The 18,310-nt window shown below is 35.8% G+C and overlaps 1 protein-coding gene across 1 annotated transcript; it reads right to left on the reverse strand.

Moving 5' to 3' along the window:
• Nucleotides 1-13,057: 13,057 nt before the first annotated feature.
• Nucleotides 13,058-16,775, reverse strand: LOC131616257 (uncharacterized). The gene is made up of 3 exons (XM_058887533.1): nt 16,457-16,775; nt 14,227-14,323; nt 13,058-13,445 (listed from the first exon to the last, which is right to left on the reverse strand). The coding sequence occupies exons 1-3, from the start codon at nt 16,686-16,688 to the stop codon at nt 13,373-13,375; spliced, it is 402 nt and encodes a 133-aa protein (XP_058743516.1). The 5' UTR covers nt 16,689-16,775; the 3' UTR covers nt 13,058-13,372.
• Between the last annotated feature and the right edge of the window lie 1,535 nt (nt 16,776-18,310).

Below are 18,310 nucleotides of genomic sequence, written 5' to 3' on the forward strand. Positions count from 1 at the left end.
CAAAAAAAACATAAATATAATATACCTGAATTATTTATCTTCTTGAATTTAAGAAGTTAAAGAACAAAACTATAATTTATTTTTTTAAAACCAACTAAAAAATTGTTTATTTTTAAATTTTTTTTTTTTTGTATTTTTAGATTTTTAAAAACATTAGCATAAAAAACATTAGTAGATAGGACTCAACAGTTATCCAATTTATACCAGTTTTACGGGTACCAGACATTTTTCTATACATTTAATTATTATTTTTTTACGGGTATCGGACATTTTTTTATATATTTAGATTATTATTTTTTCACGGGTACCAGACATTTTTCTAAACATTCAATTATTATTTTTTCACGAGTACCGAACATTTTTCTATATATTCAACTATTATTTTTTCACGGGTACCAGACATTTTTCTAAACATTCAATTATTATTTTTTTCACGGGTACCGGACATTTTTCTATACATTCAATTATTATTTTTTCACGGGTACCAGACATTTTTTAAACATTCAGTTACTATTTTTTTACAGGTACCAGACATTTTTTTAAACATTCAATTATTATTTTTTCATAGGTAGCGAAATTTTTTCTATGCATTCAATTATTAGTTTGGCTTAATTACAACTTTAGTCCCCCTAATTTGTCTTTTTCTTGATTTTGATCTCTCTATTTTAAAAATCACTATTTTAGTCCCCTTTTTAAGTTTTTTGTGCAATTTTCATCCCTCTATTTTATTTTTTTTCTGCAAAATTAGTCCCTATTCCTGTCTCTTTTTTAATAGAAAACTCAAAAGGGGGACCAAAATCGTGGTTTTAAAAATGGGGGACTGAAATCGAGAAAAAGACAAAATAGGAGGACCAAAATTGCAATTAAGCCTATTATTTTTTTTCCCAGGTACTAGATATTTTTCTACATTCAATTATTATTTTTTCACGGGTACCAGATATTTTTCTATATATTCAATTATTATTTTTTTCTCATGTACTAAATATTATTCTAATAAAAAATATACATTTGAAACAAATGCGCATCTCAAATCAAAACAAAACACGTGAGAACGCAAGAGTTTTATTACTAGTTCTTTTGTAATCAATCAAACATTCATATATTTAATTTTAACGGAAGAAATTATTTCATCGGGAAAAGAGACTACACTTAAATGATATAGTAGTTGAACCTACGTTTTTGCATAAAGAAACTTTTTAGTTTAAATTATGAAGAAAAAAAATCAAGTTGAAATTGTGTAAAGTTTTTAACTTTTAAAAAAATGCAGAAAATTAGCTCACAAGATTATGTATAATTTTTTAATTTCGACAAGGTACCAATTATTTTGCTTTCGTAAAATATACTATTTTTATTTTTTAATAATTTATTTGAACTTTGAGTTATGTGCCAAGCCAATTACTTTGTTACAGCAATAGGGTGTAAGCTACGATGTATGTACAAAATGGTGTCAAGCACACTGTAATCTTAATCACGGTGATTTTGGTGATAAATTAGTTTGTGATAGTTACATAAATCATTTTTAATTTATGTAATTGTTTCTTATACTTGCGAAAACCTCAACTTGCTCCTGTTTCGGAGATGCATCTCCGAAGTTTTTTTTTTCTACATTTTCTCAGACTTCGGAAGTGCACTTCCGAAAACACTAAATGAGGGGTGTTTTCGGAGATGCACTTCCGAAAACACATTTTTTCACAATTTGGGAGATTTCAGGGAATGCACTTCTGAATTATGCAGAAATTGTGTTTTTTTTTTTATGTTTTTCTTAACAGTCCCGTATTTTTAATTAAACGAAAACGCCGAACAAAATAAACGACATATCAACATAAAATACTAATATGATAAATAAAATCCAAATAATATATATATATATATATATATATATATATATATATATATATATATATATATATATATATATATATATATATATATATATATATATAACGAGTAATAGTGTGTGAAATACAATCCTAATACAAGAAAAATAAACCCGAACCCCTACTGGGCATGCGTAACCCTCTCTCCCTGAGACCTCCCCTACCTTCTATATGCTACCGCACAGTCCGCATCACCGACGATCCTCTCCACCACAGAGACTGCCTCTGGACCGCCCTGATCAATGATATCTCGGTCCAACGCGTCCCGCCCAAGCAGCTCTATCCGCAGGCAGATCGGTAGGAGATCAATGACATTGTCATCCTTGGCCTGCTGGTTCTCCACGAGCTCCTCGTATGCTGGCCTAGGAGCGCCGGGAGCGTCGACTGTCATCAGAGGACGTGACACCCGATAGAACCATGTGACATACCCCTCCACATTGTGCCAGTCCTGGGTGACCTGCATGCGACGATACTCCTCCGGGACCACATGACGCTCCCAATCCGCAAATATGTCAGTTAGCTTCACTCGGGTAACTATGTCGGGAGCAGCCTCAAAAGGTGACCTAGGTATCATCTGCACGAATCCAAACTGCCGCATGCACCGCTCACGGAGATACCTCACCATGGTGTTGGTCCCGCGTGCCAACCAGCCAGAATATAACGAGATGCGGTCAAAGGCGACAACAACAGTGTAGTCACTGAATGACCTCCAACTGATGTCACCGTGAGCTGTGCGGTCGAGGTACCCACGATATGGTCCCACTGCATTGTTCTCCCTTTGGAGAACGTATCGGGCGGCCCTGGCATGGCGTCCTCGTACGTAGGATCAATGTGGAATTCGTGGATGCGGGGGAAGTAGGAGATGATCCAGCCCTGAAACACAAACACGATAATGTATTAAAAATAAATACGAAGCATAAATAAATGTGAAACAATTAAAATGAAACGTACCGTCAAGAGTGTGGCGGCTCCTGTCAATTGTCTGGTCCTCCAGTTGGAGGCCTCATTCAGCTTCTGGTATAGGTATACCAGAATAGCTGACCCCCAGTTCCACTAGTGAACGGTAGTCAAGTCCATGAAGTAGCGGAGGTAGGTCACGTCGACATATCTTGCACTCTTGTCCATAAAGAGTGCAGTGTCTACCAAAAACATGAACCAGCACCGGAGAGCGCAGGCACGGTGATACTCCATAAATAGGTCGTTCTCCGCATCCTCGGATTCGACCGCCGCCACCAAGTGGTGCTCGTAATAATCGCTCAATATGGAGAACCGAAATGAGGTCCATTTGTCGTCTGGCACTCAAAATCAGCCATATCTGGCTCCATACCCAGATAGATCGCCATCCACTCGATCGCATCGACCCTCTGGATCCTTGAATGGTCCAGCAGCATCCCCTTAATCGGCAAGTGGAGAAGACACTGCACATCGTGCAAGGTGATCGTCATCTTCCCAACCGGTAAGTGGAAAGAAGACGTCTCCCTGTGTCACAGCTCCACAAAGGCCCCCTGCATGTCGTGGCTGATGGTGGTATACCCGGTCATGCATAGCCCACCTAGCCCTGAAGTTGTCACCGCGTCGTTAAACCACTGCGCCTGTGGTTTAAAGAGACCGAAAATCTTCTGGGCGTGGTTCACCATTTTTAAAGTCTATCTCTCTTGTTAAAACAAAAACAAAACAAAAAACATTGTTAATTAGACCGTTAAGAAAATGTGGAATAAAAAGCTAAATAAAAAACGATTAAAATAATAAAGTCGGACAAATTATAAAAAATACCTCTCCCTCCCAGACACGTCGAGCGACGTGCTCATGGTAGGAAATCAGCACGAACGTGTCACTAGGCCCTCCCGGGTAGCCCTCCTCCTTCTCCTCCTCCTCTCCGTGCGGAAGGTCAACATCTGGTACCTCCTCCTCCGCCTCCTGGTATCTAACTGTCTCCTCCTCCTCCCGTACCTCCTCCTGACGGGAAGACGATAACCTAGTCAGCCGACTCCTCGATCCAGACGAGGAACCGGGCTCATCAGTATGTACGGGTGCTCGTACTCCACTCCGTCCCCGTGTCAATGCAAGATGCGCCGCACGCTCGCGTCTAGCCGACGCTGTTTGTGTCTCTATCCCCTGTCTGATGCGTGCTGGGTTGCCTGCCATATTCCTGAAACAATTGAAATCCATAAGAATGCGAAATAATTGAAAAAAATCAATTCTGGACACACTTCGGAAGTTCATTTCCGAAATGGTGAGGGAGGTGCTTTCGGAAATGAACTTCCGAAACACCCCTGCGAAGCTAACTTTTGCTACTTTCATGGCAGAACCCAAAATCCTAAGTTCAAACATGTTATAATGCTTCTAAACAACCTAAATACTACTAATAACCTACCTCTATATCATTTTTGTAATTTCTAACAACCCTAACATGCATTTTAATCATGGATCTAAAGATTAGGAAACTTACAAATTGAAGTGATTGAGAAGCTTTTGAATGTAATAGAGCAAGTAGAAACAACCTTTGATGTAGCCTTGGATCTTGGTTTGCAAAAAATCTCTTTGAGGAAGTGTTGATGGTGATTTAGGGTAAATGAATTGGGGGAGGGGCTGTTTTGCTTAATCTGCAAAACGCGCAGTATTTCGGGAATGCACTTCCGAAATCCTGTTTTCGGAAATCCATTTATGAAATAAGACAAATTTTGAAGAAAAAAAAGGCGTTTTCGGAGATGCATCTCCGAAAACAACATTTTTTTTACATTTCCGAAATGCATTTCCGAAACAAGAGATATTTTGAGGTTTTCAGCAATTGTGATTCTAGATATTTGAACTCCTTTTTTTTTTTGAATTGAAATCATGAGTTGATTGTTATGCATATTGTATACCTCCCTTTTTTGAATTGACATATGATACTTAATAATCGCTTTTCTTTTTTAGGTCAAATATAATTGCTTTTCAATCATTTCATTTTTGTAGCAAAAGATTGTATAGACAGAAAGTTCATAAAACCCCTCGTCCTGTCATGCAGAGCTTTTTTTCTCAATAATTTTATAGGGTCCAGAACAATGGAAGTGGAAAATTTTTACCTCTGCTCCAAAATTATTCACCCATCACTACAATCTAAATAAATTATCCAAACTTCTCGTCACTCTAATAAATAAATAAAATAATTGAGTTTTTTCGCATGCAAAACTAAGTAGGGGTGCTCGCGGTGCGGTTTGGGCGGTTTTGACGAAAAAAATCATCCGAACCGCAAGAGAAAAAATAGTGCGGTTTGGTTTGGTTCGGTTGGCTTTTAGAAAAAATCCGAACCAAACCAAACCAAGCTAATGCGGTTTGGTTCGGTTCGGTTTTTTATAAATATTTTATTGAGCCATACATACACATATAGATGATAACATAATTTTGTATTTATACATTCATACACTATCAAATAACAACAAAACTCGTCATATTTTGACAACAATTTTCCATTTAATATGTAAAAATTAAATTAGACAAAAGTGGAATATTAAACATAAAATAATAGCATAAAACAATATAAAAATTATTATAACGAAAAAAAATAGAAGAGACGAAAGATTAGTGAAAGTGAAAAAGAAAAAAAATGTTGAGAGATTAGAGAAGAAGATATGCGATAAAAACGAAACTGAAATACGAAACATTTACATAAAAATGAGAAGGTGAAAAAGAAAGAATATAAGAGAGTAGAGATTATAGAAGAAGAGGGAAGATGTATGTGGCAAAGAATGTGCGATAATGTTATTAGAGATTTTAGAAGATCGGGACTGAAATTATATGTGTAAGGATGAGAAAATTGTTCGTAATCATAATGCTAATGTATAATAAGTTTAAGCTTGGGTTGGATGTGAGTTAGTAAAATTTAGGTTGTAACATAGTGCGGTTTGATTCGGTTTGGTTCGGTTTACAAAATACAAACCGCAAACCGAACCGAACCGTGCGGTTTTGTAAAAATTGACCCAAACTAATCCGAACCAAATGTGGTTTTTTGCGGTTTCGGTTTGGTTTGGTTTGGTTTGCGATTTTCTATTGGGTTGGTTTGGTTTTGATCACCCCTAAAACTAAGAAACTTACATTTTGAATTTTCCGCAACATTTAAACAAGAGGTTAAAGGTAGTGCACTGACAGTATAAATTAATTTTACACTAAAATTTTAAATTTATTAAAGATATAAAAACGTGTTGATATAAACATGTTGATGACAATGTAGTGGTGTGGGACAGTTGTTGAAAACTTTGGACAAATTAATTTTCTAAAAATATCAGTGGCAAACTTAAGATCCAGGGGTTTGTAGGATAGGGTTAATATTGTTTTGGAAGTGGAGTCAATAATTTTATGGAGGACCTGACAAAAGGGACTGTTGGGTCTCTTGTTTTGCATTTGAATCCAATATAGAAGGTTCATCTTTCTTATGTCGACCCATGCATGTTGAGATTCAATATTGCTTTTGTTGTTGAATCTTTTGGTCACATGGAATTCAGCAAAAGGTGATAAAAGAAAATAAAAGGCTGCCCTATAATTGAGTACCTGGTAAGCAAGCTGCACTCTAGAAAGAGAGAAATTATTACTACTATCAAAATTGAAAATTGTGATGTCAAAAATAAAGATGTTGGAAGGGACCTCCTAAGTGTTGTCGAGTTGGTAAGCATTCCCTGTGTTCCTTTGTGTCAACATTTGATAAGACTTATCATTAAAAATGATTTTGTAACAAGAAAAAGTTTCTAACATTATATAAGAATTTAATATGATATCTTTAATTTATTCATAGTTTTAGAGTATGTACAAGTTGGTCAACAATCAAAATTTATAAGTGTTTGGTATAAGAGTCATATTGAAAAACATTTAAGTATATGGTTGGCAAAACGGTTCTGTTCTATTGGGCATGTACGTTTTTTTCGTACTTTAATGCGGAATGAAGTAAAAATTTAGGCTCGTATCCTCTAAGATATACGTCCCGCTCTGTCACTTTTTTATGAGCTTTTCGCGAGCAAGAGCATTTATCGAATTTGTCAACAAATTTTTTTTTCAATTGGTCAATAATGATTTTGCAAATAAAAGTTCGACATCATACTTTAAAGCATACAACCATTTCTATTCCTCATTGTCAAATAATGTCTCGCATCTTTGGTCGAGATACTCCAATTTGCTTATGATACAATCTTGTGAGATAAGGAAGTTGGAAAAGACTTGTAGAGTATGAAAACAATCTTGAGAAGCTTTGAATTTGTCTCGAGAAATTTGAGTTATAAGCTTATTGATATTGAAGAGTAATTCAATATTCAGAAGATGAGCATCAGAAGTTCTGATGTGGGCTGATCTTCTGATTGTTACTCAGAAGATGTTGTTGACCAGAAGATGTTATCTTTTGGGTCCCATTAGCTTAGCTGTTTAGTAGTAAGGGTACTTTAGTATTTTGTAGTACTGTACTGTTTGTACCTTAGACTTGTTCACTAAGTTTACTGTTTTAGGGCTTATGTGGCAAGATTTTCTTTTCCTATAAATAGCCTTGTAATAGCTATCATTAATAGTAGAATACAACATTTATTCTCTCATCTCTTTTGCGCCGTTATTCTATTATTCTCTTTGTCATCATCTTTATTTATTGTGCACCAACAATTGGTATCTAGAGCTCCGGTTCCAAACACAGGGAAACACGAGTGAACGTGAGTTTGTGTGACTGTGTGATTGATTTTGTTTATGGGAAACAAAGTTGTGTTGAATCACATTTTTCTTGATTGTTTGTGGGTTGGGAAACACTGTGTGAGTGTGAGTGAAATCTGTTTTTTTGTCTGCACAAGTTTAAAGATGAGTGGAAGCAACTTGAATACCAAACTTCCAGTTCTTGATGGTAAAAACTGGAATAGATGGATGATTCAAATGCGTGTATTATTTGGTGCTCAAGATGTTCTAGATCTTGTCACTAGAGGATATGTTCCGGTTGCAGCGGATGCAACAGAAGAACAAAGAGAAGCGCAGAGGGAAACGAACAAGAGAGATCAAAATGCGTTGTTCTTCATCCATCAGTGTGTGGATGTGAATGTGTTTGAGAAGATATCTGATGCTATGACGTCTAAGGAGGCGTGGGATATACTGGTCAGGTGTTACGGTGGTGACATATCAGTAAAGAAGGTGAAGCTTCAATCCCTGAGAAAGCAATATGAGAATCTCAACATGAAGAACAATGAGAAAGTCTCTGAGTATATCTCTAGAGTGATTGTGATCACTAATGAGATGAAGGCTTGTGGAGAAACCCTTTCTGAACAAGTAATCATAGAGAAGATATTGAGGTCACTTACTCCTCAATTTGATTATATTGTTGTATCTATTGAACATTCTAAAGATCTGGAAACCATGAGAATAGAAGAGTTGCAAAGCAGTTTAGAAGCACAAGAGTTGCGTCTGACTGAAAGAACTTCTGAGAGAGAAGTTGAGCAAGCTCTGAAGGCTTCTTTTGTCAAGAAGGAACAGAAGCATAGACGTGGTGATAGATTCCAGAAGGAAGCCTCAACTTCTGATGAGAAGAGATATCAGAAGGGAAAGGATAAGAAGAAAGTTCAATGTTACTGTTGCAAACAGTTTGGCCACTTTGCTAGAGACTGTTTGGCAAACAAAGGAAGGAGATCAGAAGAAGCAAATATAGCCAGAGGAGGATCAGATGATGAACCTGTGCTATTGATGGCTTCAGAGTCAGACAAAAGATGTTCGTCAGAATGGTGGTATATGGACACTGGGTGTTCAAATCACCTGACTGGAAACAAACAATGGCTGATAGACTTTGACTCTGAAAGGAGGACAAAGATCAGATGTGCTGATGATAAGTATCTTTATGCAGAAGGTATGGGAAATGTCAAAGTCGAAGTAAAGAATGGAAAGACTGTTCTGATCAAAGACGTTTGGTATGTTCCTAGAATCAGAAGCAATCTGATGAGTGTGGGTCAGCTCATTGAGAAAGGTTTCTCAGTTGTTATGAAGAACAACCTCTTGAAGTTGTATGATTCCAATCAGAAGTGGATTATGCAATCTGAACAAGGAAGCAAAAGAACATTCAAGGTGAATGTAGAAACAGCTGAAACAGAGTGTCTGAGTGCTGAAGGCTCAGAAGGTGATAGTAAGCTGTGGCATAAGAGGTTGGGGCACTTGAACTATAGAAGCCTGGGGCATCTAAGTTCTAAGAAGCTTGTACATGGAATTCCAAAGATTGTGAAGCCTGAGAAGTCATGTGAGGTATGCATGAAAGGCAAACAACCCAGATTGCCATTTGTATCAGAAGATGCTCCAAGAGCAAAGCATGCTCTGGGAGTAGTGCACTCTGATGTGTGTGGACCATTTCCAGAACCTTCACTTGGAGGAAGTAGGTATTTTGTGTATTTTGTGGATGAGTTCACAAGAATGACGTGGGTAACACTTATCAAGTTTAAGACTGAGGTGTTCACAGAATTCCAGAAGTTCAAGGTGAAAGCTGAGAAGCAGAGTGGTCAGAAGATAAAGATTCTCAGAACGGATGGTGGAGGTGAGTATTACTCTATAGAATTCCAGAAGTTCTGTGATGATAATGGAATTGAGCATGAGGTTACTGCTCCTTATACTCCTCAACACAATGGTCTTGCTGAACGTAGAAACCGTACTTTGCTTGATATGACGAGAAGTATGCTAAAAGAGAAGAAGCTTCCTCATAATTTATGGGGAGAAGCTGTTGCTACTGCAGCATATGTGCTCAACAGGTGTCCAACGAAGAGGCTGAAGGAAATTGTCCCTTTAGAGAAGTGGACTAAGGAGAAGCAGAGTGTTAGTCATCTGAAGGTTTTTGGTTCTGTGTGCTACAAACACGTTCCAGCAGCTAGAAGGAAGAAGCTGGATGATAGAAGCAAAGTGATGTTATTGGTAGGGTACCACAGTACAGGTGCATACAAGCTCTATTGTCCAGAGACTAACAAAGTTGAAGTCAGCAGAGACGTCATTGTGAAGGAATCAGAAGTTTGGGATTGGAGAGAGTCTCAACCAACTTATGATGTAGAGATAACTTTTGAAGAAAAGTTAGAGTCAGAAGATGAAGAATCTTCTGAAGACGAGTCAGAAGATGAAGCATCTTCTAAAGATGAGTCAGATGGAGAATCTGATTCTGATCCAGATTCTGATGATGATCCAGAGTCTGGTGGTAGTCATGATTCTGGAAGGGAAAACTCTGAAGACATAGGGTCTGGAGGACAAGCTTCTGGAGATGATCATGGAGGTGGTGACTCTGGAGTAGCTGACTCTGAAGTAGCTCAGCGACCACAAAGAGTCAGAACTATACCAAGAAGGTTTGCAGATTTTGACATGTTGCAAGACACAGAAGTTGACTCAGAAGGAGAGGTCATTCAGTGCGCCATGTTAGTAGATTCTGAACCAGTGAGTATAAAAGAAGCGCTCAAGAAGAAGGTCTGGCTGAATGCCATGAAAGAAGAACTTGAGGCTATAGAAAGAAACAAGACTTGGAAGCTGACAGAACTTCCAAAGAAGAAGAAAGCCATCAGCGTCAGATGGGTTTTCAAGGTAAAGCTGAAGCCAGATGGATCATTTGGTAAACACAAAGCGAGGCTAGTGGCTAGAGGTTTTCTTCAGAAACCTGAACTAGATTACTTTGAGGTGTTTGCTCCTGTAGCTAGACATGAAACAATCAGGCTGGTGATTGCGTTAGCTGCGAACAGAGGATGGTCCTTGATGCATCTGGATGTAAAGTCTGCATTTCTGAACGGTCCATTACAAGAGGAGGTATATGTGTCACAACCCCCTGGCTTTGTGGAAAAGAATAAGGAAGGGATGGTGTACAAATTACACAAAGCTCTATATGGATTGAAGCAAGCGCCCAGAGCTTGGAATTTGAAAATTGATTCATTTTTCAAGAAGCAAGGGTTTCAGAAGTGTGAGATGGAATATGGAGTCTATGTGCAACATTCTGGAAGCAATATGATTCTATTGTGTCTTTATGTTGATGACATATTGCTTACGGGGAGTTGTACAGAAGATCTGATGAAGTTCAAGAAGGTGCTGATGAATGAGTTTGAGATTACAGACCTTGGGAAAATGTCATATTTTCTAGGGATGGAGATTCTGTATTCAGAGGATGGTATCATTCTGCATCAGCTGAAGTATGAATTAGAACTTCTGAAGAAATTCAAGCTGGAGAATTGCAAAGCTGCTGTTACACCGTCAGAAACGAATCAGAAGTTGGACTCTGATTCTGAAGGTGAAGATGTTGATGCTACGATATTCAAACAGCTGGTTGGTTCTCTAAGGTATTTGTGTAATACCAGGCCTGATATATGCTATGCAGTTGGATTGGTTAGTAGGTTCATGAGTAAACCTAAGTGGTCCCATTACCAAGCTGCTGTCAGAATCTTGAGATATGTCAAGGGAACTCTGAAATATGGCATATTGTTTCCTTCAAGGAGAAAGGAAGAATCAGAGTTATTGAGTTACTCTGATTCTGATTGGTGTGGAGACAGAGTTGATAGAAGGAATACTTCTGGATATTTGTTCATGTTTCTGGGAGGTCCTATTTCTTGGAGTTCCAAGAAGCAACCTGTTGTTGCTCTATCAACCTGTGAAGCTGAGTACATCGCAGGCGTTGTAGCTGCATGTCAAGCTGTGTGGCTTTTGAATCTATTAGAAGATCTGAAGATTAGAGTGAAGAAGCCTCTGAAGCTGATGATTGATAACAAGTCTGCAATCAATCTTGCCAAGAATCCGGTGTTACACGGAAGAAGCAAGCATATTGAGACTAAGTATCATTTCTTGAGAAGCCAAGTCCAGAATGGAACATTAGAAGTTGTGCACTGTAGCACCCAGAAGCAGATGGCTGATGTTCTGACGAAGGCGATCAAGACGGATCAATTTCTGCTCTTGAGGGATGGAATTGGCGTTGTCAGCTTTGAGTGAAGAATATGAATTAAGGGATGATATTGAAGAGTAATTCAATATTCAGAAGATGAGCATCAGAAGTTCTGATGTGGGCTGATCTTCTGATTGTTACTCAGAAGATGTTGTTGACCAGAAGATGTTATCTTTTGGGTCCCATTAGCTTAGCTGTTTAGTAGTAAGGGTACTTTAGTATTTTGTAGTACTGTACTGTTTGTACCTTAGACTTGTTCACTAAGTTTACTGTTTTAGGGCTTATGTGGCAAGATTTTCTTTTCCTATAAATAGCCTTGTAATAGCTATCATTAATAGTAGAATACAACATTTATTCTCTCATCTCTTTTGCGCCGTTATTCTATTATTCTCTTTGTCATCATCTTTATTCATTGTGCACCAACAATTGACACAATAAATCAATTGACCAGGAGGTTTTGATGTTTGGGTTAAGTTGTCCGGTTCTAATTAATATAATAATGGCAAGAATAAATTGTGTTCAACAAGGTTGAAATTTTAAACTTGTGACCTTAAGTCTAATGATCACAACAAATTCATCATTTTTAGTAATGGTGTGTGAAAAGGTAACGTAACTTAAAATAAGAATTTAAAGATAAAAAGATAAATTAGTTCTAAAATTTATTTATATATTAACCAAATATATATATATATATTTTTATTAAAATTATCTCTAAGAATTTAAAATGGGTCTCACAAATCACATCTTTAATTTGCATTTCCTTGTACATTCAAGTCATCCTTCTTCAATAGGAGAATTTGCATGAACCAGATTTTACCTCTAAAGAACCTACTAATACTAAGGGCCCGTTTGTTTTGACTTTTCTTAAAAATGATTTTTATAATATTACCAAATTTTGTGAAAAAAATTTTTACAAAAAGAAACTTTTTATAAAAACTTCAAATAAAATTTTTGTTTGAATAGTTATTCTTAAAATGTGATTTTAGATATTTTATCTATTTATGGAAAAACAATTTAGATATCAAAATTTTAAAAAATCACATAATTTTGAAGCTATTTCAAATAGATTTTCATAAAAATCATTTTTAAAATACAACTTTTTAAAAAAATTATGATTTTGACTAAGTTTTGGTCTTCAATTATGTATGTTTATATTACAAGATGTCAAAGCTAATGTTTTATTTTAGAAAAAACGAATATAAAAAAACTTGTAATATTTTAAATAACGGTTTTACAAAATCTATTTTCAAAAATACAAAAAAAAAAATCCATTTTTTTAAAGCTGAAACAAACTGGCCCTAAATATAAGAAATGCGAATGGACATGGCTTAAAATAAGAAATCCCATTCTATCAAACTTCACATTTAGTAAATCAACCACACCTAAATCTTTAAGCTATCTTGGACATAAAACAGTAAGGGTTACATATTATTGAAACTGACCGCGATGTCAAAAAGCCAATAAATGAATTCATAACATATCCATACAATAGCTGCCTGGAAAATGGTTTATAGAATACTGTACTCAGAAACCCCTCAGCCCGTTCGCCCTGTTCCACTGAAGTTTCTTATCATGAAGTGCACTAAGGTGCTACGTTGAATCGTTAACTTTTAAGTCAATGACACTAAGCTGTAATCCTAAACCGACCCTTGGCTACTCTTCGAGCAATTACCTTTCTGCCACCCTTGGTTGCCTTCCTGCTCAAGCAAAAGAAAAATCAGGTCATTGTTGAGATTACTAATGGGAATCTGCATATATGCAAAATGGAAAATTTACCAGTTGTTTTCCGTTTATTCACAAATGGAAATGCCAGAATATTTGATATTGACTAGAAATCAGTTCACTCAATGATGAGGGGCAGAAAAAGTAACAAAACGAAGCAAGTAGTTCTAGGTCAATAAAATCATGCTCTCAGTATGACATTTTGCCTGGTCATAGTCTGCCACTTATCCACTCTAATTGTTTTGGAAAAAAAAATTCAGATTATGCTAGAAGCCCTTATTATCAATGTATAATCTTAAGCAAAAATCAAAGCAACCATAGTTGAGACATACGCAACAATATTCAAATGTGTAATCATGTTCCAGCTTCCAAGAAACAATCCGGTCTTACTTTTTGTTTATTTAAAAGATTTCAAATATTTTTCATGATTGCTAAGTTATCTATTCACCTATGCCCCAAGCCAAAAAAGACCTAGGCAGTAGAATGTATAACAAAATTGTAATAGGAGCCGACATTAATTGAATATCTCTTTTAAATCTGTTGTATCAGTGTATTTGATCTTGCATAGCCAGAGTATCCTGAAGCAGGGTGATAATCTCCACAGGAATTTTAAGTTTATAAACACTGACATACATTTGGAAGAAAAGCAAGGCTTAAAAAGTCATCTTTTCTTCTCTCTTTTGTTGAAAAGAAACAGTCATATCATATGTTTTTCTTCATACTTGATAAAATGCAGGATGAAAAAATGAGATTTACCGAGCAAAAAAACCATGATTCCTCTTTCTGCGGATAATGCTAGGTTGAAATGTCCTTTTTGGGAATAAAATCATTGGCTCGTCTGAAGAAGCATCCCCTGCAGAATAAGAATGGAGACTAATTAAAAAGAAAATCTAGAGGGATGGAAATTGCTTAAAATATCAAAAAACATCATTTTATGTTTAAGCTAGTATGAGAATACACTTGAAATAGAAATGTAAACTAAAGCATAGAAAATCAGATGGCAATTCAAGTATATAGGTAGAGAGATACAGTCACTATAGGAGTAAGCTTTGTTAACTTTTATGGGCAATGAATTTCATCTATACTCAATCGTTGGCTTGAATGTTCTTAAAAAGTAGGTCAAGTCAACATAAATAAATTCATGTAATTTAAAAACAAATTAATACTTCAGTAGACAAGTTTATGTCAATGTCAATGTCTAAAATTTGGTGTACTTAACCAACATGAAAGAATCATATCACGAATACTATTGATATATTCAATGGCTGGAATTGTTAAATGTGTATTATGCAAAAAGTTACAAAGAAAATAAGTTATGACCAAACTTATTCTTAAAGTGAATTCCCTATATAGATATATTTGGGGACAGGTATCCCTTTCCATCCCTGAATTCCCCTTTGATGTTCTTATTTTCCTATTACTATATAGTCAAGCAGGAAACCAAACTGAAGCAGCAGAACTTATTTTCATATTTTCATATTTTCCCCTTTGATGATAAAATCCACAAGTTTTTTCCATCAAACCAGTGTTGTAACTTGTAAAATAATGACTACAACAATCAAGGTTGTCAGACTTGAGAGTTTAAATAGTGGCTATTACATTCACAAGCCCCTAGCGTCTGTTTCTTCTATCTTCACATAGCACCATTTCTTCTTGTTTCTTCTTCTTTCACAGTTGTGATTCTTCTTCCTTATGTGCCCCATATCATATTTCCTCATTTACATGACCAATCATATTTCCTTCTGAGACGCCCATTGCAACACATATGTCTACTTCAGATTGCATTTACATCACAAAAGAGATGAAGAGGGACAAGAGGGATATACATTACATACTACAACAACAATAACCAAGCCTAGTCCAATATGTGGGATCGGCTACATCGATCAAATTACACCATAACACTCTATCAAAGACCATATTTCTATTCAATTCGTTAACCTCGAGATCTTTTTTATTAGTTTCTCTTGTAGTTTTTCTAGGCCTTCCACTATCTCTAGTTGTTTGACTCCTCTCCATCCGATCTACTCCCCGACAATAGAATCTACAAGTCTTTTCTCTACATGCCAAAATCACCTATGCCTATTTTCCACCATCTTTTCTACTATAAATATTACTCCAACACTCTATAATATTGTCTTTTCTAATCTTATTTCGTTTAGACTTACTACACATCCAACGCACATCATCATCTTTGCTACATTTCCTATAAGGATATACCCAACCTATCCGAATTGGCATCAGAATCACGAGTTGGTCTAGAAAACAAGTTTGTTTGCGAGTCAATTAGACTAGAGTGGCTGGACCCTTAAACTTGACAGCGTATACAAGTTGACTCGTGAGTTTGATAACCATGATAGCGGCACTACAACGTAACGGAATTTGAACAAATCACTATGGTTCTGCGACACACTGTTTTGTATAAAGTGTTATCAAATAAAGGTAATAGCACAGTAGCATAACAGAATTTGAAAAAAAGAAGGAAAAAAACGCTATTTTCCCCAACCCACGATTGACAACATGGCTTTGAACAGCTTTCCCTCCTTTATCACTCCAATCCCTCGCGAATGCATAAATAAAGCGAACTAACAAAGAACTGAACTAAGCCTTTTCTTACACTGAAGTTAGATCTTGCATAAAAAAGAGATATATCTAACTTAAGTTCAACCTTCTAATCATCCAATTCAAACTAATTACATTATACTTTGATGAAACAACACAACCAATAAATTATTACTAGAAATTACTTCTAGCTTAGTAAATCAATGAAAAACATAAAATGGCTGTCATCATTCACCAATCACATCAATGCTAGCATCACAAAATCATAGCATCAGTTGTCAATCCAGCATTTAACCAATCAATTGCATTTGAAATAAACTTAAATTTAAAAAAAAATCTTCATTTTTTCACCAAGCATCCTAAAAAACAAAACTTTATACCAAACCAAAAAAACCCAACTTTTCAACAAGGATAGAGACGGTACCATTGGGTAAGAAGAAGCGAAGAGAAGGGAGGCCACATGGGTAGAGAAACCCTTCGGAGGAAATAAGGTTCTTCGCTGATTCGGCGTCGTTTTGAGGAAAATTCTGGAGCTTGGAGAGGGATGGGAAAAGGTAAGGTTGATGGGGGTTGGGATTCAGAAGTGATTTTGAATTTGATATTGATAATCGATTCATCAATGCAACTCCATTTCTGAGAAGAGATTTTGAAGCCATTTTGATGATTGGTTTTGTTCAGAGTGTTTGGTAAACCCTAGTAGTAGTGTATCACTCAGCGATGAAGAAGAACGGGAAAGTGGATCTGTTGTAAAATTCGGGTTGGAGTATTCGACCCGGTTTACTTTATTACACTTTATTTGTGTCTAATTAGTTTTGTTTTTACCCTTCATGGAGTTGGTCTTTCATTTTAAAACTTATTTTATATATATATATATATATATATATATATATATATATATATATATATATATATATATATATATATATATATATATATATATATATATATATATATATTGGGATCAAATTACACCCCGAAAATTACACCACAAGTTACACTTATATAAATAATGTGGTATATTGATGAGATGATTTAAAGTAATTAACATCCAAAAAATTATAATAAAATATGGTAGAAATTTTCGTTTCAACTTATCATAAATAAATATTTATGATATGTAAATAATTAATATTTTTAATTTATTTTATATAATCAAATTAATTATATATTGATTTTGAACTTGTTAAAAACATACAATAAAGATAGTTATGTATTTAGAGAGTTGTATGTGTTCCTTTGAGTTGTTTATGGTGCTCAAGATAAGCTCTCGCGGAGTGGTGAAAAGATATATATATATATATATATATATATATATATATATATATATATATATATATATATATATATATATATATATATATATATATATATATATATATATATATATATATATATATATATATGTGACTTTTTAGTGAATGAATTTCTTTCCTTTCTGTCCTATAACTGGGGTCTTTTGAGTTTGGATCTTTGGACTTAATGAGTGGTTATTACGCTCATCTCATTAGAGTGTGGGACGTGAAAACTGTTATTCCCCCTATTATTTTATAAGAAGATGTTACTCAATACATTTTATAATTGGGTGATGGATGGTCCGACCCAAGCTCAATAGGGGGAGAGTGTTGCTACCAATGAGCAAGTGTAAAGACAAATGGAGACTAGAAACTCATCTTTAGGCGGCATGTGGTATTCGCTCACCCTTAATCAGTTTTGTATTACTTCCTCGAGGCCCTTTTCTTCTATACTTGGTAAACTTATCTTAATATATGACAAAATATAATTATACAAACACACGGTCTCTCAAGCATTAGGAATTGCAAAGAACGAAATGATTTAGTTTTATCACCTCCAATCTTCATGTTTGAGTTATCCCTGTAGGACAATGAAAGTCTTCCTTAGGGGAGTCCCTCAAGCAGAACTTGAGGTGAGTCCATCAAGTGTCACTTGAGGGGAGTCATTCACACGTCACTCGGGGTAAATCCCCAGACGTCAACCAAGGTCTGTCATTAAACGTCGCAGGTAAATGCATCTGCAACATTAAATGCTTCTAATGATGGGATTGTTTTGGGAAACCAAATCAGACTGTGTTTTCTGGCACGTGTTAGAGACGTGGAGAATCCTTTTGTAACTGTTGATGTACCTAGTAAGAGGTTGCTCATTTTCCGTAAGCCTAACTCTCTAATTCCTACAAAGAGGGGTTCAGGCTCCGACTCTCCTCTTTTTCAAATACTCTCTCTTCCATAACCTTCATCTAAAAAAATATCAATCTCAGAGCAAA

This window comes from Vicia villosa, linkage group LG7 (assembly GCF_029867415.1).
Source record: "Vicia villosa cultivar HV-30 ecotype Madison, WI linkage group LG7, Vvil1.0, whole genome shotgun sequence".
Taxonomy (NCBI): Eukaryota; Viridiplantae; Streptophyta; class Magnoliopsida; order Fabales; family Fabaceae; genus Vicia; species Vicia villosa.